Raw genomic sequence first — 22,500 nt, 5'->3', positions numbered from 1 at the left:
TTTTGCCTCACTATTTTCTCACGTATTCAAATGACGTTCTTTTGGTCCTTTATTAATTTTTTTCCTTTTTTTATCATACTAACTTTTTTTTCCAGTCCTTTGATATGTTCTTTTTCTCCTTCATAATCTTCTCAACCGCTTTCTTTCTCCCTTTGAGGTTGACGTTATTCCACACACTAATTGCTTCGAATACCTCTCTCTCTCTCTCTCTTCTCTCTCTCTCTCTCTCTTATATTTTTCTTTTTCTTTTTCTTCTTTGAGGATTGTTTTTTATCTTTTTACTTGTTTTAATTGGGTGCATTTTTTGTGTGTGTTTCTTTAACGTGTTTCCAGGATTTTAAGAGTTTCGGATTTTTATTATTTTATTCATGTTTATTTTGTGCCATTTTTCAAAGTTTTTCAATCATTTTAAGGATTTGAAATTTTATTATTTTATTTATGTTTATTTTGTAGTGTTTCTTTAAAGTATTTCAAGAATTTTAAGAATTTCAATTATTTGTATTATTTTATTTATGTTCATTTTGTGGTATTTCTTTAAAGTATTTCAACTATTTTAAGTATTTATTATTTTTTCATTTTATTTATGTTCGGTTTTTAGTATTTCAAGTATTTCAAGAACTTCAATTATTTATATATTTTTTTTATTTATGTCCATTTTTTTTTTTTTCGTTTATGTCAAGTCTTTCAAGTATTACAAGTGTTTTAAGAGTTTTCTTTACATGTATTTTATTAGTATTTTTGATATTATCCCGCTGCACACGACTTTCTATTCATGCTCATTCCTATACTGTCCAAACCCCTTATGCAAGAGTTAACCAGCATCTCCATTCTTTCATCCCCTTCACTGGTAAACTCTGGAGCAGTCTTCCTTCGTCTGTATTTCCTCCTGCTTATGACTTGACCTCTTTCAAGAAGAGTGTCCTCTGATGTAAAAAATGAAAAAAAAAAAATGGTTCCTTTCAGTTTTGGCGGGGAGGAAAATTGTCTACCTTTTCATCACTCGGTCTTAATCCCGTCTTCCAGTGGCTCAGAAAATGGGTTCTTTATCCTCCATTAAGATTCCAATAGCTTCCTTACCTTTAATCTATCTATGTATCTGGTATATCTATCTATCTATGTCTATCTATCTGTCTGTCTAAACGAGGAGGGTAAAAAAGGAGGAGGAAAAGAATGAAAGGGGAAGGGAAGGAGGAAGGAGGAGGAGGAGGTGGAGGAAAAAACAAGAAGTGGAGAAGGAAGGAGGGGAAGAAAAGGAGGGGAAGAAGGAAAAACAAGGAGGGAAGGAAGAAAAAAGAAGAAGAAAGAAAAGATGGCAGGACGAGAATACGAGAAGAATGAGGAAGGGAAGAAAAAGAAGAAGGAAGAAAAAAAGCATAAAGAGAATAATAAAGAAAACTAAATATGATAAAAAAGAAATAAAAAAAAGAGGAAAAAAAATAGAGAAAGAGACGGAAAGGGAGACACGGGAAGAGAAAAAGAGGAAGAGGAGGAGGAGGAGGAGGAGGAGGAGGAGGAGGAGGAGGAGATAATGGAGAGAATAAAGGAGGGAGGGAGGAGTAATTTGGAGGGGGGGAGAAAGAATGACAGGAATGAGCACTGGAATGGGAATGGCATGTGAGAGAGAGAGAGAGAGAGAGAGAGATGGACAAAAAAAGGAGTAGGGAAGTAAAGATAAAGATGAGTTAATAAAGAAGAAATAAAGAGAAAGGAAAATGAAAGAGAAGGAATAGAAGACAATGGAAAGGAAGAAGGAAAGAAGGAAAAAGGGAAGGGAAATAAAGATGAAGTAGAAGAGAGAATGGGAGAGAAGGGAAAGGAATATATGTTGAAGGAAAAAGAATGGAAATAAGAGAAAGGAAGGGGAGGGAAGGAAAAAGAAGAAGGAGAGGAAAGAAAGGAAAGGAGAGGGGAAGAAAGGAAAGGAAGGAAAAAATAGAAGGAAGGGAAAGGAGGAAAGGGAAAGAAAGGAATGGAACGTTAAGGGAAGGGAAGGGAAGGAGAAAGAAAGAAAGGAAAGGAGGAAAGGGAAGGAAAGGAAAGGAAAGGGGAAGAAAGGAAGGGAAGAAAAAAGTAGAAAAAGGAAGGGAAAGGAATGGAAAAGTAAAGAAAAGGAAGACAAGGAAAGGAAAGGAAAGGGAAAGAATAGGAAGGGAGGGAAAAGGAAGGGAAAGGAAGGGAAGGGGAGGAAAGAAAAGCAAGGGAAGGGAAGGGAAGGGAAGGAAAAGGAAGGAAAGGAAGGAAGGAGGAAAGAAAAGCAAGGGAAGGAAGGGAAGGGAATGGAAGGGACGGGCAGGGAATGGAAAGCAAGGGAAGGGAAGGGAAGGGAAGGGAAAAGGGAATTAATTTCTTGATGTAAGGGGATCATTACTACTACTACTACTACTACTACTACTACTACTACTACTACTACTTCTACTACTACTTTTTCATCATTTTAATTTCTACTTCTAAGAGCTTTCTGATTGGCTATTAGTGGAAGATGAGTTTTATTCTCTTTACTTTCTTTTCTTGTTTCCTTTCATTGCAGTTCACTTCATTATTATTATTATTTATTATTATTTTATTATTTTTCTTGAGTCTCCTTGAATGGTTCGTCTTATCAGGATCACTTCACGTTTTCTTTTTATTTTATTTTTTCACAAATTTTATTTTATAATATCATATCTACATCCTCTCTCTCTCTCTCTCTCTCTCTCTCTCTCTCTCTCTCTCTCTCTCTCTCTCTCTCTCTCTCTCTGGTTGTCAATTTTATGGTGATAATCTTTATTAGGCCAATTTAAGAGAGAGAGAGAGATTTGACAAACAGGCATAAAGACGGAAGGATCGAGTTAAATTCTCTCTCTCTCTCTCTCATTTGCATTTACAAGCTTAGAAAAAAGTTCCATAAAAATAAAAACGTATATATTTAATCAATGCGACCCCACACACACACACACACACACACACACACACACACACACACACACACACACACACACACACACACATTGTAGAGGTTGTTATGGCCGTAAGTTGCATTAGGAAGCTTGAGAAGATGATGATGATGATGATAAGAAGGAGGAGGAGGAGGAGGAGGAAGAATGACCTCAGCTTATTAATCTTCGTTAACTAATGGGGTGTATGTGTGTGTGTGTGTGTGTGTGTGTGTGAGAGAGAGAGAGAGATATTGGCCTATTAAAGATGATCACCATGAAATTGACAACCAGAGAGAGAGAGAGAGAGAGAGAGTCCCAGGAAATGAGGTGATACTAACACGCACACACATTCACACACACACGTACTTATGTAACCGGATACACACACACACACACACACACACACACACACACACACACAGTCAGTCAGTCAGTCAGTCGCCTTTTAACCTCACCATAGGAAAGAGACACACACAAACTCTCTCTCTCTCTCTCTCTCTCTCTCTCTCTCTCTCTGCTATGGAACCCGATATCATGGATTTGCTCGAGGAAAGGTAATGATACCTCTCTCTCTCTCTCTCTCTCTCTCTATGACGTCATCGTGACTTCAATACTTACGTCATCATGTTTTGACTTTCTCGTTTCCTAGCAACCTGTAGCCCACCCTTCTCTCTCTCTCTCTCTCTCTCTCTCTCTCTCTCTATCTCTCTCTCTATCTCTCTCTCTCTCTCTCTCTCACTCTCTCTCTCTCTCTCTCTCTCTCTCTCTCTCTCTCTCTCTCTCTCTCTCTCTCTCTCTCTCTCTCTCTCTCTCTCTCTCTCTCTCTCTCTCTCTCTCTCTCTCTCTCTCTCTCTCCTTCTTTCCTCTTATTTTCATTTTTTCCGCTTTTTTTTGCTTCTTAATTCTACTTAATATATTTTTTACTATTTTTTGTTTATCTTATTCGTAAGTATTTTATTTTTCATTTATTTTGATTCTTCCATATTCTACTACATTTTTTTTATTTTTTTATTTTTTATCCGGGGTCAGCTAAGCCCCGCACCTTGCCACACACTCTCAACACCTCTCGCTTCCTCTCATATTTCAGCTATTACAACCTTTAAATGAGTTTAATTAAATAATTGGATAATCGAATAAGGTCATATAGCGTTATGATTGTTTCGTTTTTAGAATGATAAAGATTTTGTATACATACCAGGGGACTTGACAACGTTGCTAGAAGGACACTTAACAACGTTGCTAAAAGGACACTTAACAACGTTGCTAAAAGGACACTTAACAACGTTGCTAAAAGGACACTTGACAACGTTGCTAAAAGGACACTTGACAACGTTGTTAAAAGGACACTTGACAACGTTGCTAAAAGGACACTTGACAACGTTGCTAAAAGGACACTTGACAACGTTGCTAAAAGGACACTTAACAACGTTGCTAAAAGGACACTTGACAACGTTGCTAAAAGGACACTTAACAACGTTGCTAAAAGGACACTTGACCACGTTGCTAAAAAGGACACTTGACAACGTTGCTCAAAGGACACTTGACACCGTTGCTAAAAGGACACTTAACAACGTTGCTAAAGGACACTTAACAACGTTGCTAAAGGACACTTAACAACGTTGCTAAAAGGACACTTAACAATGTTGCTAAAAGGACACTTGACAACGTTGCTAAAAGGACACTTGACAACGTTGCTAAAAGGACACTTAACAACGTTGCTAAAAGGACACTTAACAACGTTGCTAAAAGGACACTTGACAACGTTGCTAAAAGGACACAACAACGTTGCTAAAGGACACTTAACAACGTTGCTAAAGGACACTTAACAACGTTGCTAAAGGACACTTGACAACGTTGCTAAAGGACACTTGACAACGTTGCTAAAGGACACTTAACAACGTTGCTAAAAGGACACTTGACAACGTTGCTAAAAGGACACTTAACAACGTTGCTAAAAGGACACTTGACAACGTTGCTAAAAGGACACTTAACAACGTTGCTAAAAGGACACTTAACAACGTTGCTAAAAGGACACTTAACAACGTTGCTAAAAGGACACTTAACAACGTTGCTAAAAGGACACTTAACAACGTTGCTAAAAGGACACTTAACAACGTTGCTAAAAGGACACTTAACAACGTTGCTAAAAGGACACTTGACAACGTTGCTAAAAGGACACTTGACAACGTTGCTAAAAGGACACTTGACAACGTTGCTAAAAGGACACTTGACAACGTTGCTATCAGGACACTTGACAACGTTGCTATCAGGACACTTGACAACGGTGGAATACAGCCTTGTCAAGTGTCCTGGTGCGGGGCCAGATTCAAGTGTAAATACAATATAGTAATACGGCCCATTATCCACTTTATTTTATCTTTTTTGACTATTTTTTTACTCTTTTTTTTTTTTTTTTTTTTACTTTTTTATCTTTACTTACGTTTTTTACTATTTTATTATTTTTTTTCGTGTTTGTCTCCACTTTAATGTTCTTTTATTATTATTATTATTATTATTATTATTATTATTATTATTATTATTATTATTATGCATCGTTGTTAGTTTCTTTCCAGTGTCATTTTAGTGTACTTTTCTCTCTCTCTCTCTCTCTCTCTCTCTCTCTCTCTCTCTCTCTCTCTCTCTCTCTCTCTCTCTCCTCTCTCTCTCTCTCTCTCTCTCTCTCTCTCTCTCTCTCTCTCTCTCTCTCTCTCTCTCTCTCTCTCTCTCTCTCTCTCTCTCTCTCTCTCTCTCTCTCTACTCTCTCTCTCTCTCTCTCTCTCTCTCTCAGGTTACATAACACGACCATAAACCTCTTACCTTCCTTCCCTCCTCTCTCCTTCCTCCCTTCCTTCCTTCTGTCTTATAACCCCTCCCCTCCTCCCTCCCTTCCTCCTCTCTCTCTCTCTCTCTCTCTCTCTCTCTCTCTCTCTCTCTCTCTCTCTCTCTCTCTCTCTCTCTCTCTCTCTCTCTCTCTCTCTCTCTCTCTCTCTCTCTCTCTCTCTCTCTCTCTCTCTCTCTCTCTCTCTCTCTCTCCACCAAAGTTCATTATGAATTTAATATCTTTCCCTCCCTCCTCCTCCTTCCTTCACTCCCTTCTTACCTCTATCTCCAGCCGTCCATCCTCTCTCTCTCTCTCTCACTCTCTCTCTCTCTCTCTCTCTCTCTCTCTCTCTCTCTCTCTCTCTCTCTCTCTCTCTCTCTCTCTCTCTCTCTCTCTCTCTCTCTCTCTCTCTCTCTCTCTCCCTCTCTCTCTCTCTCTCTCTCTCTCTCTCTCTCTCTCTCTCTCTCTCTCTCTCTCTCTCTCTCTCTCTCTCTCTCTCTCTCTCTCTCTCTCTCTCTCTCTCTCTCTCTCTCTCTCTCTCTCTCTCTCTCTCTCTCTCTCTCTCTCTCTCTCTCTCTCTCTCTCTCTCTCTCTCTCTCTCTCTCTCTCTCTCTCTCTCTCTCTCTCTCTCTCTCTCTCTCTCTCTCTCTCTCTCTCTCTCTCTCTCTCTCTCTCTCTCTCTCTCTCTCTCTCTCTCTCTCTCTCTCTCTCTCTCTCTCTCTCTCTCTCTCTCTCTCTCTCTCTCTCTCTCTCTCTCTCTCTCTCTCTCTCTCTCTCTCTCTCTCTCTCTCTCTCTCTCTCTCTCTCTCTCTCTCTCTCTCTCTCTCTCTCTCTCTCTCTCTCTCTCTCTCTCTCTCTCTCTCTCTCTCTCTCTCTCTCTCTCTCTCTCTCTCTCTCTCTCTCTCTCTCTCTCTCTCTCTCTCTCTCTCTCTCTCTCTCTCTCTCTCTCTCTCTCTCTCTCTCTCTCTCTCTCTCTCTCTCTCTCTCTCTCTCTCTCTCTCTCTCTCTCTCTCTCTCTCTCTCTCTCTCTCTCTCTCTCTCTCTCTCTCTCTCTCTCTCTCTCTCTCTCTCATTCACATTCTCTCTCACATTTGTCCCCTTGTGCGAGAAGCGAATTAACACTAATAATAGCCCACCTTGGTCTAATAGCGAAATTAAACACTCAGTCAAGGAGAGAAAATTGTTTTACAGATTAAAGAATGAACAAATCACGCCCGAAAACATTAGACTTTATAATGATGCCAGGCAACGAGTAAAAAGATTAGTGCATCAGGCAAAGCGTAGATATGAAGAAAATATTGCAGCCAACTGTAAAATAATCCGAAATCCTTCTTCAGTTACATAAACAACAGAAAGGCGATCAGAAGTGGAATTGGACCTTTAATAAACAGCGACGGTGCACTAGTGACTGACAGCCAACACGTTGCAAACCTATTAAATAATTACTTTTCCTCGGTGTTTAATAATAACAGTCCTCCCACCACCAACACCAACACCAGTACTAATGTAAATCCCGAGCATGCATTGTCTAACTTTGAAATAAAACCCGATGAAGTCCTTAAAGCCCTCAAATCACTTAAAACAAATAAAAGTCCTGGACCTGATTAAAGTATATCCAACTCTGCTGAAAGAAACAAAGTGCGAAATACTCTCCTCCCTCACAACCGTATTTAATATGTCCTTGCGACAAGGCATTGTCCCTTCAGATTGGAAAAAGGCTAACGTGACACCGATTTTTTAAGAAAGGAGACAAAAAGTACCAGGTAATTACAGGCCCATTAGTCTAACTTCGGTTGTAGGTAAGCTACTTGAGGGCATAATTAGAGACAAAATTGTGAGTTACCTTGAAAGCCACTCATTAATTGGGGACTCACAACATGGCTTCCGAAACAAAAGATCCTGCCTATCAAATCTATTAACCTTTTATAACGACCTCTTCACTGTTTATGACGTAACCAAATCCCTGGACGTAGTCTATCTTGATTTCCAGAAAGCGTTTGATAAAGTCCCGCATCATAAATTACTTTACAAATTAAAACAAATAGGTATTGACGGTCAGGTAAACCAATGGATCGCGAATTGGTTGAGCAACAGACAACAAAGAGTAGTGATTGACGGATTTAACTCAGAGTGGGCGCCTGTCACTAGTGGCGTCCCTCAGGGCTCAGTTCTTGGCCCAGTGCTCTTCATTATTCACATCAACGACGTGGATGTTGGACTCAATAACCGCATTAGTAAATTTGCAGACGACACAAAGATTGGTAACTCGGTTCTCACTGACGAAGACAGGCAAAGCCTCCAAGAGGATTTGCACAAAATTTCAACGGTCGGATAGATGGGAGATGCCCGTTAACGTAGACAATTCCCAGTTCCTTCAAGTTGGAACGAGGAAAAAAAATTTTGATTACGAAATGCGCGGCGTTAAACTCAAAAGCGTTCAATCCGTCAAGGACTTGGGGTCAAAATCGCGTCAAACCTCAAATTCTCACAGCAATGCATCGATGCAGCAAATAAAGCGAACAGAATGTTGGGCTTCATTAAAAGAAACTTTTATTTAAGAATAAGATGTAATACTCTCTACAACAGTTTAGTCAGACCCCACTTGGAATATGCTGTACAGTTTTGGTCTCCCCACCATGCAAAGGATATTGCTAAATTAGTAGGTGTTCAGCGTCGGGCAACGAAAATTATCCCTTCCTTGCGCAACAAATCCTACGAAGAAAGGCTTTCTACCCTTAACATGTTCTCTCTTGAGAAACGTCGCCTCCGAGGAAAACTGATCGAATGTTTTAAAATACTTAATGGTTTCACGAATGTAGACAGATCAACATTGTTTATGATCGATGACACTTTGCGCACGAGGAACAATGGCGTAAAACTCAGATGTAGACAAGTAAATTCAGAATGCACCAAATTTTACTTCACCAACGTTGTAGTGCGAGAATGGAATAAGCTCCCATCATCAGTGGTCCAGTGTAACACGATTGACTCCTTCAAAAATAAGCTCGACCGTCACAATATCAACTAGAGTAGAAATGCAACGTTTTGGAGTCTTCTGATTAATGTAAAATCACTTAGGTTTAAGGACAGACCACCAAGTCTGGACCATGGGGTCTGTGTGGTCTGATTTTCTATGTAAATCTATGTAAATCTCTCTCTCTCTCTCTCTCTCTCTCTCTCTCTCTCTCTCTCTCTCTCTCTCTCTCTCTCTCTCTCTCTCTCTCTCTCACTCTCTCACACTCTCTCCCTCTCTCACACTCTCTCCCTCTCTCACACTCTTTCCCTCTCTCACACTCTTTCTCTCTCACACTCTTTCTCTCTCACACTCTCTCCCTCTCTCACACTCTCTCTCTCTCTCTCTCTCTCTCTCTCTCTCTCTCTCTCTCTCTCTCTCTCTCTCTCTCTCTCTCTCTCTCTCTCTCTCTCTCTCTCTCTCTCTCTCTCCCCCTTTAGTTCCCAAGGCAACTTAAAATCACTTCTCTTCTGCCTCTCTCTCTCTCTCTCTCTCTCTCTCTCTCTCTCTCTCTCTCTCTCTCTCTCTCTCTCGCTCTCTCTCTCTCTCTCTCTCTCTCTCTCTCTCTCTCTCTCTCTCTCTCTCTCTCTCTCTCTCTCTCTCTCTCTCTCTCTCTCTCTCTCTCTCTCTCTCTCTCTCTCTCTCTCTCTCTCTCTCTCTCTCTCTCTCTCTCTCTCTCTCTCTCTCTCTCTCTCCCCCCTCATTTTTTCCTTTCTCTTCCTCTTTCACTTCTTTCCTCTTTCTTTTCTTCCTCCTTATATCACACAATCTCTTCTCTCTTTCTCATTCATTCACTCGATCACTTATTCTTCTCTGTTCTCTTTTCTTTTCTACGCCCACAAACAATACTCTAACTCCTTTCCTCCTTCTCTTATTCCTCGTTGCATTACTTTCTCCATCTCCTCACCTGTCATTCTCTCCCACTCACTCACCTCTACAGGCCCCCTCCTCTCCCTCTCTCTTCTCTACAGGCCCAGGCCTTAAAACGGTTTTTCTCTATCATGCACAATTGGGGCTCATCCGGCAGTATCACCCTGAACCACCCTGCACAGCCCACGCCCTCCCCCACGCCCTCACGCCCAGCCCCCGCCTACAGGAACAACCCCAGTGACGCCCAGACCGAGGAGGAGACCCGGAGGTTACGCCAGGATGAGAGTCAGGACCTGGACCATATCAAAGTGTGAGTGTTGACCTTCGTTTTCTATTGATGGTCATGTTGGTAACGATTCTGGTTCTCAAGGCCACAAAGGTTAGTTGGGTTCTCAGGAGTGGTTTCCTTACGTTCGTGGATTTCTTTACGATTTTCTTTCTTGCTAATGTTCATGTTGGTATCGATTTTGGTTCTCAAGGATACAAAGGAGGTTATTAATGTTCATGTTGGTAACGATTTCGGGGTTCTCAAAGCCACAAAGAAGGTGTTAAAGTTCATATTGGTAACGATTTCGGTTCTCAAGGTCACTAAGGAGGTTTTAATGGTCATGTTGGTAACGATTGCGGTTCTCAAGGCCACAAAGGTTAGTCGGGTTCTGTGGAGTGTTTTCTTTACGTCTGTGGTTTTCTGTACGATTAGTGAGATGAACCGGTGCAGAGAAAGACTTTTTTTTCTTCTTTTGATTCTGTTTAGGAGCAGCGAGTAGCGGGCTTTTTTTTATATTTATTTTTGTTTCCTTTTTTTGTGCCTTTGAGCGGTCTCCTTTGTTGCAAAAAAAAAACAAAAAAAAAAACACCCTCCTTCATTCCCCCGCTGCAGATGACCTTTAAACACGCGATCAATGCCTCAGTGCGCAACTCTGTCACTCTCCCCCATTCCCCCAATACAGATGACCCTTAAACACACCATCAAAGCCCCAGCGCGAAACTCTGTCACCCTCCAGGTTAACAGACACACACGAAGCATTAAAAAAGACATAGACAGACAGCTAATCAGAAGGACAGACACTTACATAGATGAAAAAGGAGAGAAAAGAAAGTCATATGGAAGAGTTGGAAGAATATTAGATAGAAAGAAGAGAGGAGAAGAGAAAAAAAAATGTACTGGGGAGAAAGTGAAAGAAAGGACGAGGAGGAGGAGGAAGAGGAAGAGGAAGAGGAGGAGGAGGAGGAGGAGGAGGAGGAGGAGGAGGAGGAGGTAATAGGGCGTGAATAGCCAATCAATGAATTACAAAAACAAAGAAATTCGATCACGCTGAGAGAGAGAGAGAGAGAGAGAGAACGAAAAAAACAAAAACAAAATCTACCATAGCTTCACTCCTCTTATCTGTTCTGACCTAATTACCTTGACCTTACCTGTTGACCTAATGACCCTGAAGCACCTGAGTTACCTGCTGGCCTCATGACCTTGTTTACCTGTTGGCGAGGTGAGAAATTATGTAAGGTCAGGACAACTTTAATGTGTGTGTGCGTGTGTGTGTGTGTGTGTGTGTGTGTGTGTGTGTGTGTGTGTGTGTGTGTGTGTGTGTGTGTGTGTGTGTGTGTGTGTGTAATTCTCTCTTGCTGAAGGATAAAGAGGAGGAGGAAACATGGAAACATGGAAACATGGACTAGCAGGCAGCAGAAAGCCTGTTGGCTCATTACTAGGCTGCCTGCGTTCAGTGATTTAATCAATCTGTTTGCCATAGGAGTGGCTTTCAGGGAAGGATTAAAGCACTTGTGTACCTACTCTTGGGAACGTTCAGTTCACACCCGTTGCAGCAAAGTGGCGATCAATGCGTTTCTTGAAGGAGTTGATGGTCTCTGCGCTAACCACTTCTGCAGGAAGGCTGTTCCAGTGGCGAATAACTCTATTCGAGAAATAACTCCTGCCGATGTCGGTATTGCATTGCTTTGCTTGAATTGTTTTTCCGTTGTTTCTTGTTCTCAGGTTAGTTTGTAGCGTGAAGAGTTTGGAGTGATCAACGTTGCTGAGCTTGTTCAGGTACTTAAATACTTGTATCATGTCTCCCCGCAGTCGTCTCTTTTTCCAACGTGAAGAGGTTGAGTCGCTCGAGTCGCTCTTCATAGGGTTTCGTCCTCAGTGATGGTATCATCTTCGTGGCGCGGCGCTGTACTCTCTCAAGTAATTCAATGTTTTTCCTGTAATTAGAAGACCAGAATTGCACGGCGTATTCCAGGTGGGGCCTTTCCAGCGAATTATACAAGGATAACATAACTCCCGGCGTCTTGTATTCGAAGTTCCTCGATATGAACCCAAGCATTGTATTGGCTTTCTTACAGGCGGACTTGCAGTGTTTTGTTTGTTTCAAGTCACTGCTGATGGTGACCCCGAGGTCTCTTTCCTCTTGCACAACATGTAGTGGTTCGCCACCCATGTGGTATATGTGGTTGCTGTTTCTGGATCCGATATGCATTACTTTACATTTGGTAGTGTTGAAGGACATCTGCCATTTTTATGACCAATGAGTGATCTCGTCCAGGTCTCTCTGGATAATTTCGCAGTCTGCCGTCGTGAGGGCCTTCCCACCCACCTTTGTGTCGTCGGCAAATTTTGAAAGATTGGATTTTAATCTTAGTTCTAGGTCGTTGATATATATGATGAAAAGTATGGGTCCCAGCACTGACCCCTGTGGCACTCCACTTGTGACCGGGAGCCACTCGGAGGCCTGTCCGTTGAGTACAACTCGTTGTTTTCTTCCAGTGAGCCAGTCTTTGATCCACGCTGTCAGATCGTCGCCTAATCCCGCCGACTTAAGTTTCTTGAGGAGTCTTTCATGTGGCACTTCGTCAAAGGCTTTCTGAAAGTCTAGATATATAACATCACTAGGGATATGATTATCCCAGTTTTCATAGATACCTTGGAAGAAGCCCAATAAATTGGTTAAGCATGAGCGCTTGTTCCTGAAACCGTGCTGAGCATCGGAAATGATGTTGTTGTCTTCAAGGAACCTAACGAGTTTGTCTCTAATGATTTTCTCGAGGATTTTTCCCGCCACTGAGGTCAAGCTGATTGGTCTGTAGTTTAAGGCCACACTTTTGTCTCCCTTTTTGTAAATCGGTGTTACGTTCGCTTGTTTCCAGTCTTTCGGGACTTTGTTTTGTTGTAGTGACAGATTGTAGATGGCGGTGAGTGGCTTGAGGATTTGCTGCTTGAGTCCCTTGAGCAGCCTGGGTGACAAGTCGTCGGGTCCGGTAGACTTGTTTGTCTCGAGTTTGTCTAGGTACTTTTTTTCACATCCCGTTCGTCGATTGTGCCAATTTCTAGGGGAGTGATTCCCATCGGTGGGGAAGGGCTCTCGGGTACGGACTGGGTATTCTCGACCGTGAACACAGACGCGAAGTTCCTGTTTAGCATTTCGACCATTTGTCTACTGTCCTGTGTTAGTACGTCACTTTCATCTTTTAGGGGACCGATATTGCTTTTTGTCTTCTTTTTGGTTCTTATATACGTGAAGAACTTTTTCGGGTTGGACTTGGCTTCGCGTGCAATTTGCTTTTCATAGTCGCGTTTACGCTGGCGAATGAGTGTTCTGCAAGCTCTGAGGCTTTGACGGTACTGTTCGCGTGCCTCGTCAGTGCTGTTTTCCTTTAGCAAGTTGTATTTTCTCTTCAAATTAATCGCCCGTCGAACTTGGGTAGTCATCCATGGTGTGCTTGTGGCATTATTTGTTCTCCTTGTCTTCATGGAAACAGTCGTTCTCTCTACCTCCAGGAGTTTGTTCTTAAAGCCGTTCCACGCCCCGTCCACCGGAGTGAGGTTCATGGGTTCCCAAGTTGTCTGGGTTAGCAGCTCACGAGCGAAGTTAAAACTGGCTTTTTTGTAGTCTGGAATCTTGGACATGTTTTCGGTGAGTTCATGGTCTGTTCTGATCTTTAGGCGAATTAGGTGATGGTCGCAACCATCCAGTTTTTCACCGACTTGACATTCACGTGTGAGATCTGAATCACTCACGAGTACTAGGTCTAATAAGTTATTTTCCCTTGTCGGTTGGGTAACAATCTGAGTAAGAAAAGTGTCCTCTAACATTTCGAGCAATCTGTTACCCTCCCGATCTCCAATCATCGTGGTCCAGTCAATGTTGGCACAGTTAAAGTCCCCGATAATGACTGTTTGTTTATTTTGCGTTACGGTGTGGATTTCTTCGTACAGCGCTTCGTCGTCCGCTGCTTGTTGCTTTGGAGATCTGTAAACGGTTCCAATCGTTATTTTGTTGTGCTTGCTAGTCTCTAGTTCAACATACACAGTGTCATATTTCTCTGAGTCTCCTTTGGTTATTTCCACGGCAGGGTATTTGTTCTTGACGTAACAGATAACACCTCCTCCTTTCTTGAGAAGTCTGTTTTTGTAGAAGCTCTCGCATCCCGGAATTGAGAACTCGGTCATTAGGTGGTCAGAGGCGGCCCACGTTTCGGTGATGGCAATCACGTCCGGACTTTCTACGTCAACATAGGCAAGTAACATCCCGTTTGGGTATTAAGCTCCGCGCGTTGGTGTAAAGGACAGAAATGTCCTTCTTTACTTCAGTGCTTCGAGGCACAGTAGTCTGGTGTCTGCTTGTGTTTTCTGTTGGGGGCCTTGGTGTGTAATGAGCGGTCCCTACTGGTTGGTTGTTTACGATACTTTGGTGCCCCTCCCGCGCTCGGAGTTTTTTGAGTACAAAGTACCTCCTCGTTCAGCAACCCACCAAGCAGTGCTGAGCTAATCGCATTGAGGTGAAGACCGTCAGGACGGAAAAGGTCGGGGATATCATAGAAATGATCCCACTGACTTGCGAACGAAACTTCCTCGTCCTGGCATAGGTGCTTCAATCTGTTGTTGATGTTCGACGCCTTTCTGTGGAGAAGGAGGAGGAGGAGGAGGAGGAGGAAACTAAGTTATATAAATTGGAGGAAAGGAAAGTGAAGGAGGGAAGAAGGAGGAGAGGAAGAGGAAGAAGAGAGAGAGAGAGAGAGAGAGAGAGAAGAGAGAGAAGAGAGATCTCTCTCTCTCTCTCTCTCTCTCTCTCTCTCTCTCTCTCTCTCTCTCTCTCTCTCTCTCCCACACACACACTGAATGATGGCTTAGTCCCCCTCAAAATTACGTTTTCTCTAACACATCAAAAATATCCTTGGCCCGTTTTCTTTTTCACGACCTCACTCCATTTTCTTCGTTCTTACATAAACAACAACGTCACAATTATATAAACCAATGGAATACGAAAACTACTCAATAAATAACCTATACAAACACTCGAAACTCATAAATAACAATCAGACAAAGAAATAAATAAAAAATAAGCTCAGAAAACCGTCCCCTTGAAAGGCAAACTAAAGCATTCTTACCAACACAATAAATGACCAGCGAGGTGACGGACATCCTCTCCCTCTCACGCCTCTTTCCTTACTGGCAGAGAGCATTACGGGCCCCTCTTAAATGACCCTTGATCCCTTGGCTGAAGAAGTGAAGGGAGGAGGAAGAGAGAGACGATAAACGAAGGAGGGAATAGAGAAGGGAAGAATAGACAGAGAATAAGCGAATGAAGAAGAGAAAGAAGGGAAAGGGAGAGAGAAAATAAGTGAATGAAGAAATAAAGAATGAAGAATGAGACAGAGGAAATCAGAATGAAGGAATAGAGAATGGAGAAAGAAATCGGAGAAACGAATGGAGAAATAAAGAATGGAGAAAGAGAGAGGAGAAGAGGAAATGAATGAACTGAAAAAAAGGAGAAGAGAAAGAGATAAAAAAAGAAAGGAGTGGCGTTCGTTGGAGATGAAAGACAAGTAAGAAAAGGAGATGGGAAGGAATTAAGGAAGGGAAAGGAACATAAAGTGAAGAAAACAGAGAATAAGTAATAGATGAAGATAAAAAGGATAGGAAGGAATGAAGGGAAAGGAGAACAGGAGAAAGACGGAGGGTGTTAAAATGATAGGAATGTAGAGTTTAAAGAAGAAAAAGAAGAGAGATGAAGGAAGGAAGGAAAGAGAACATAATGAAGGAAAATGAGAATAAGGGGAAAGACGAAGAATGTTAAAATGATAGGATTGTAGAGTTTAAAGAAGAAAAAGAAGAGAGATGAAGGAAGGAAGGAAGGAAAGGGACATAGTGAAGGAAAAGGAGAATAAGAGAAAGATAGATGTTAAAATGAGATAATGATAGTAGAGTTTAAAGAAGAAAAAGAAGAGAGATGAAGGAAGGAAGGAAGAAAAGGGAACACGATGAAGGAAAAGGAGAATAAAGGGGAAGATGAAGGATGTTAAAATGATAGGAATGTAGAGTTTAAAGAAGAAAAAGAAGAGAGATGAAGGAAGGAAGGAAAAGGAAAGGGAACATGATTATGGAAAAGGAGAATAAAGGGGAAGATGAAGGATGTTAAAATGATAGGATTGTATAGTGTTAAGAAGAAAATGAAGAGAGAAGAAGGAAGGAAGGAAAGAAGGAAAAGGAAAATTGTGAAGGAAACAGAAATAAAGAGGAAGATGAAATGCCAAATGATGGGATAGCACAAATTAAAAGAAGATAAAGAAAATATTGAAGGAATAAATGAAGGAAAAATGGACAATATCTAATAATTCCTGATCGTCTAGTTCTCATCCATATATATCTTTTTCCTTCTCTCTCAACATTAATATAAACGACAGTAAAAAAATAAATAAATAAATAAATAATCCCCCCTTACAAATCTCGTTTTCTCTAATACCCAAAATGATCCTCACCCCGTTTTCTGTTTGCCATCCAAGATCCCATTTTCTACGATACGATTATGTAAAGAATGGACGAGAGGAGAGGAGGAAGGAGGAGAAGAAAAGGGATAATAGAGAATAATGATGATAACGAAATATATGGATTAAAGAAGAAAAGGGGAGACTGAGAGGATAATACTGATAGATAGCGAGGAGGGAAGAATAAATTTAAGGGATACTAAAGGAAAAATAATAATAATAGAAGAAAATGTAATAAAAAGTAAAGGAAATAAAGTCAGAAAAAGTTAAGAAGGAAAAAAAATTAAAGAAAAGAAATGAAAAGGAAAAAGGGAAATAAAAGAAAGGGGGAGGAAAGAAGGAAAGAACAAAGAGAGAAAGGAAGAGGAAATGGGAGAGAAAGAGAAATGGGGAAAGAAAAAAAGAAAAAAGAGAGGAAAGAAAATGGGAAATACCAAAACAATGAAGATAAAAAAAAAAAAAGAATTAAAAAAGAAAATACAAAAAACAAAACAAAAATAATAACAAAGAATAAGAATGAAGAAAAAAGGAGATACGTACTTAAATGATAATAATAATAATAATAATAATAATAATAATAATAATAATAATAATAATAATAATAATAATAATAATAACAATAACAATAACAATAATAATTATAATAATAATAATAATAATAATAATAATAAAAATCTTCGTAACCAATTTCAAACCTAAGTTAGTGTTAAGAAATTATTTACGACAGATAACTCAACTTTTATTTATACTTATTTTTATTTATTCATATATTTTATTTATGATAGACAACCCAATCTTTTTTTTCTGTACATTTCACCAGATGGCGTAAGAGTCTCATTTTCTGGACCATATTTAACTTAGAAGCGTGTGGTGAAATACTTACACACACACACACACACACACACACACACACGCACACACTTGTTATTACGTAAAGAAAATCGATTAATTCTTGGCCTGTGTTTTCGTCCTGTTACCCTCTTATTGTCTTCTTCTTCTTCTTCTTCTTCTTCTTCTTCTTCTTCTTCTTCTTTTTTTTTTTTTTTCTTCTTCTTCGTTTTCTTCTTCTCCATTTTCCACTCCATTTTATTTTCTCTTTTCCTCCTTTCCTTTCTCTTCCTTGTTCCTCTCAATTTCTCCTTTCTCTCCTCTTTTACTCTATTCTTCCTCCTCCTTCTCCTCCTTTCTTCTCCTCTCTCCCCTATTCTCCTTTCTCTCCTGCTCCTTCTTCTCCTCCTCCTCCTCCTCCTCCTCCTTCTCCTTTCCTTTCTCTCCTTTAGGTTCCTCCTTTTTTCTCCTCTTTCTCCTCCTCATCCTTTTCTTTCCTCTCTTAACCTCTTTCTCCTAATTCATCTTCCTTCTTTTCCTCCTCCTCCTCCTCCTTATTTCCTTTCTCTCTTATTTTCCTCCTTTTCCTCCTCCTCATCCTTTTATTTTCCTCTCTTAACCTCTTTCTCCTAATTCATCTTCCTTCTTTTCCTCCACCTCCTCCTTCATCCCCTTTCTTTGTTACGTTCTTATCATCCTCCCCATTCCTCCTCCTCCTCCTCCTCCTCCTCCTCCTCCTCCTCCTTCGTCGGTATGTCATTGTTCTCTGAGGCAGACCAACCCGAGGCCAGGCCAGCCCGTCCATTCAAGGTGCCCGACCTCTGCGATAATTAACCTGTTGCGTAATGTACCTTCGAACTAGTTAACCTGAGAATTAATTAGTTCCAGGCTCATCTTACCTTTCCTCCCACGCGCTTTGTTCCGGTAATTAACTTTGATTACTATATGGTGCAGGTGGACCTCAATACGGACAGGTTAATGAGGGATATTGATAGGTAAGGAAGCGATAGTTACCTGGAGTGCTGATTGATTGATTGGTATTTGCTCACCTTGTTACGTTTGACCACCTGGATTTGAACTGTATGTAAAAAGGGAGGAAAGAAAGAGGGAAGGGAGAAGGAGGAAAGAAAGGAAGAAGGAAACAGAAAGGGAGAAGGGAGATAAAGGGGGAAAGGGAAAGAAATGAAAGGAGAAAGAAAGACACAGAAAAGGGGAAAGAAGAGGAAAGGGAAAGAAGGAAAGAGGAAAGGAGAAAGGAAGAGAGGAAAGTAGAAAGAGAGAAAAGGAAAGAAAGACAGAGAAAAAGAAGAGAAGAAAAGAGGAAAAGAGACGGGCAAGAAAGAGGCAAGAAAAGGGGAAGGAAACAAAGAGGAAAGAGGAAAAAATAGAAAATGAGAAAGAAAGGGAAACTCACGCGGAAAATCACGAGAGGATGAGAGGAAGAGTGTAAGAGAACTCTGATCATCTTAGTTACTCTTACTGAAGGCGATCAAGAAAGGAAAAAGAGGAGAAGGAAAGGAAACGGAATAGAAAAACATTTATTGCTGACGAGTAATGAAAAAAACACCTCCAAGACACATTATGGTGATATCGCAGCCCAAGAACACGTAATTGACAAGGCTTTCGTAGGAGTTGTGGGTATTTCCAGGGGTAGCTTTATGACCCTGGTGCTGGTTTGACCCTTCTTCTGTACCATTAACCTGAAGAAACACTCATTAGAATCCGATTGATCCCTACTTTGACCTTTAGAAATAACTGATGTGAGAAGGGAAAGTGTTTTACTAGGAGTCGTATTAAAAGACAAATCGACCCCTAGAAACACATAATTGAAGAGGCTTTCGTAGGAGTTGTGGGCATTTCCAGGGGTAGTTTTATGACCCTGGTGGTAGTTTGACCCTTCTTCTGTACCCTGAGCCTAAAAAAAACCCTTATTAGAACCTGATTGATCCCCCCTTTGACCTTTAGAAATAACTGATGTGAGGAGCGAAAGTGTCTGAAAATACCAACCCAATAAGGTCAGTATTCACGGTACAGAGGAAGGTCACTACATCAAAGGTCAAGAAATGCCCACAACTCCTTCAGGTTCACGGTCAAATAGGTGAACTTGGGTGACGAGCTGTTTACAAGAGTGTTGGGCAGACGGTCGAAGAGCGGTAACGATGATGCTGCTGGCCGTGAGGAAGCATCGTTCAGTGGTGGACCCGAAGCACTGAGAACGAACGTGCCTGCGTAAATATGAAGCAGAATGACGTAGGGTCGTATTATGAGACATTTCGCGGCCCAAGAACACATATTTGACAAGGCTTTCGTAGGAGTTGTGGGCATTTCCAGAAGTAGTTTTATGACCCTGGTGGTAGTTTGACCCTTCCTCTGTACCATGAACCTAAGGAAACACTCATTAGAACTCGACTTACCCCCTTTTTAATCTTTTGACTGATTGACTTGCTGGCTGACTGACTGGTTGACTGACTGGATGATTAACTGATTGACTGACTGACTGACTGGGTGATTAACTGACTGACTGGTTGACTGACTGGATGATTAACTGACTGACTGGCTAACTGACTGGGTGATTAACTGATTGAATGACTGACTGACTGGATGATTAACTGATTGACTGGCTGACTGACTAGGTGATTAACTGACTGAGTGACTGGCTGACGCACGCTTCTGCCACTGAATATCATAAACAAATGTACAAGGTTGTCATTATGAGCCAGCTATGACGGCAACTGACTCCCTATTAGAGGTGGGCGTGAGGGAGACTAAAAGAGTGTCGCGAGGTGGTGTAAGAATTATTCGGCGAGCTCTGACGAAGACTAAACGAAGATTAATAAAAGTGGCTGCTCCTCCTCCTCCATCCCTCTGCGAGATAGATAGATAGAAAGATACATAAATAGATAGATAGAGATGAAATGTTTATTGAAGTTACATGTTATTGATTTAGTATAACTTTTGATATACTAAAGGTACGGGAAATATGACATAGAGCTGTTACATTCAGGCTGAAATTACCGCGATGATTAATTATATATGTTAGATGAAGGAAAAATAAGTAATGATTATATAAATGTAGATTGGAAAATATGTTTAAAATGGGAAGGGAAGGAAAAGAGGGAAAGTGAAGAGTGGGAAAGTGGAAAACAGGAAAATATTAGCAGTCAGGAAAGGAGACGACAGAGAAATAAGGAAAGAGGAAAGGAAGAGAGGAAAGTAGAAACACAGAAAAAAAGGAGAGACAGAGGAAAATGAAAAGAAGAAAAGAGAAAGGGGAAAGAAAGAAGGAAAGGAGAAAGGAAGAGAGGAAAGTAGAAAAACAGAAAAAAGGAAAGCAAGAGGAGAAAAGGGAAAGAAAGAGGAAAAGGGGAAGGAAACAAAGAGGAAAGAGGAAAAAGGAAAGAGGAAAGGAGAAAGGAAGAGAGGAAAGAAGAAAAACAGAAAAAAAGGAGAGAAAGACAGAGGAGAAAAGGGAAAGAAAGAGGAAAAGGGAAAGGAAACAAAGAGGAAAGAAGAAAAACAGAAAAAAAGGAGAGAAAGACAGAGGAGAAAAGGGAAAGAAAAAGAAAAGGGGAAGGAAACAAAGAGGAGAGAGGAAGAAAAAGAGAAAATGGGAAAGAAAGGAAAAATAACGAAACAGGGCACGGGGAAGAAGGAGGGAAAGACGAAGAAAAAAGGAAGAAAAACGAAGAGAAAGAGAGACAAGGACAAGAAAAAAGAAAGAAAAGGAAAATTTGAAAGAGAGAAAAAAAACAGTGAAAGAGAGAAATAGAGAGAAAGGAAAAAGACTAAATAGAAAGACAAAAAGAAAAAGAAAAAAACGAGGCAAGCAGATAAAAAAAAGAATGAAAAAAAAGAAAGAAAACAAAAAAAAAGGAAGAAAAAAAGAGGAGAAAAAGAAAATCACCAAAAAGAAAGAAAGGAGGCACGTAAATAAAGAGAGAGAGAGAGAGAGAGAGAGAGAGAGAGAGAGAGAGAGAGAGAGAGAGAGAGAGAGAGAGAGAGAGAGAGAGCACAGTTTGGGATGGAGCATTTGACCTCAACTGCGCCCAACTAACGTCTGAGTAAGGGTAGGAAATCCCCCCTCCCCCCAGACTCAGCTCCCAGCTCGCCTCACACACGTATTGGTCAGTTCTTCTTTAGTCCTGCCTCATACAAGTACTGTCTCCCTCTCTCTCTCTCTCTCTCTACTCATTCTTCTCCTCCTCCTCCGTAATCCTCTTGAGAGATATAAAAGGAGAGGAGAGAAACGAAGCTGATAAAGAGGAAGAGTCTAAAAGCTTATTGTGAAGGGAAGAAGGACCCAAGAGGAAGAGTGTAAGAGGATTTTGATCTTCTTAATTACTCTTACTGAAGGCGAACAAGAAAGAAAAAGAGAAAGAAAAACTCGACATCTTCTGAAGACGTTCACGAAAGGAAAAAAAGAAAGGAAAAAAAGAAGAAAAGAAAGAAAGAATAACAAGATATCTTCTACCATAACGATATATACTGCTCTCACTACTACTACTACTACTACTACTACTACTACTACTACTGCTGCTGCTGCTGCTCAGAATGGAAGAAAGGTGAGTAGAGATTTACCGAGATTACAACGCCTTTATCAAATTAGAGAGAGAGAGAGAGAGAGAGAGAGAGAGAGAGAGAGAGAGAGAGAGAGAGAGAGAGAGAGAGTTATATATATCAACGCCTCTCCTTTCTCTTACCCTAGGGAAATATCCTTCTTCTCCTCTCTCTCTCTCTTCTCTCTCTCTCTCTGATACATAATTCTGGACACAAAAGAAAGAAATCACAAACAAACAAACAAAAAAAAACTTCAAGTCATTAAAAGGAAAATAAAAATAACAAAAACAACAACAACAAAATAAAACAATCATGGAAAGCCTCGCCATTGTAAAAGAAAGAAAAGAAGAAAACTCGAAAAATCACTCCCGTTGTTTTCATTTCATTTTTTTTTAGGGCGTTTGAGAGAGAGAGAGAGAGAGAGAGAGAGAGAGAGAGAGGATATGATGGCTTAAGAATTCCAAGACATTAACGAATCACTCAGGAAGCCTATTTTTTTATGTTGTAACGAGAGAGAGAAAAGAAGCGACGGACGGAGACGTGAAGGAAGAAATAAAGAAAGAGAGAAAGAAAGAAAGAAAGAAAGAAAGAAAGAAAGAGAAACAGAAAGGACACAGAAACAAAGAAAAGACACAACTGAAAAGGAAAGACGAAGAAAAGAAAAGCAAAACGAAGGGAAAGAAAGAAAAGGAAAATATGAAAGAGAAAAACGGAGGGAAAAAAAGAAAAAGAAA

At 40.7% G+C, this 22,500-nt stretch overlaps 1 protein-coding gene across 7 annotated transcripts in view; it reads left to right on the top strand.

Moving 5' to 3' along the window:
• Positions 1-22,500, top strand: part of LOC126985566 (ATP-binding cassette sub-family C member 5-like) — a 110,704-nt gene that overhangs the window by 31,138 nt on the left and 57,066 nt on the right. For 6 of the 7 annotated variants that reach the window (XR_007738791.1, XR_007738792.1, XR_007738793.1 and 3 more), the window contains exon 3: positions 9,727-9,929. Coding sequence is in view for 4 of the 7 variants with exons in the window: in XM_050840713.1 (XP_050696670.1) it covers positions 9,751-9,929 (179 nt within the window). In the remaining 3 variants the exon portion in view is untranslated. Of the gene's footprint in view, positions 1-9,726; positions 9,930-21,338; positions 21,772-22,500 lie in introns of those variants that run through there. The other variant, XM_050840714.1, reaches the window with a different exon arrangement.

This window comes from Eriocheir sinensis, chromosome 59, assembly GCF_024679095.1.
Source record: "Eriocheir sinensis breed Jianghai 21 chromosome 59, ASM2467909v1, whole genome shotgun sequence".
In the NCBI taxonomy this organism is placed as follows: domain Eukaryota; kingdom Metazoa; phylum Arthropoda; class Malacostraca; order Decapoda; family Varunidae; genus Eriocheir; species Eriocheir sinensis.
Note: the sequence above shows the minus strand (reverse complement) of the source record. Positions and strands in the feature narration are given on the sequence as shown.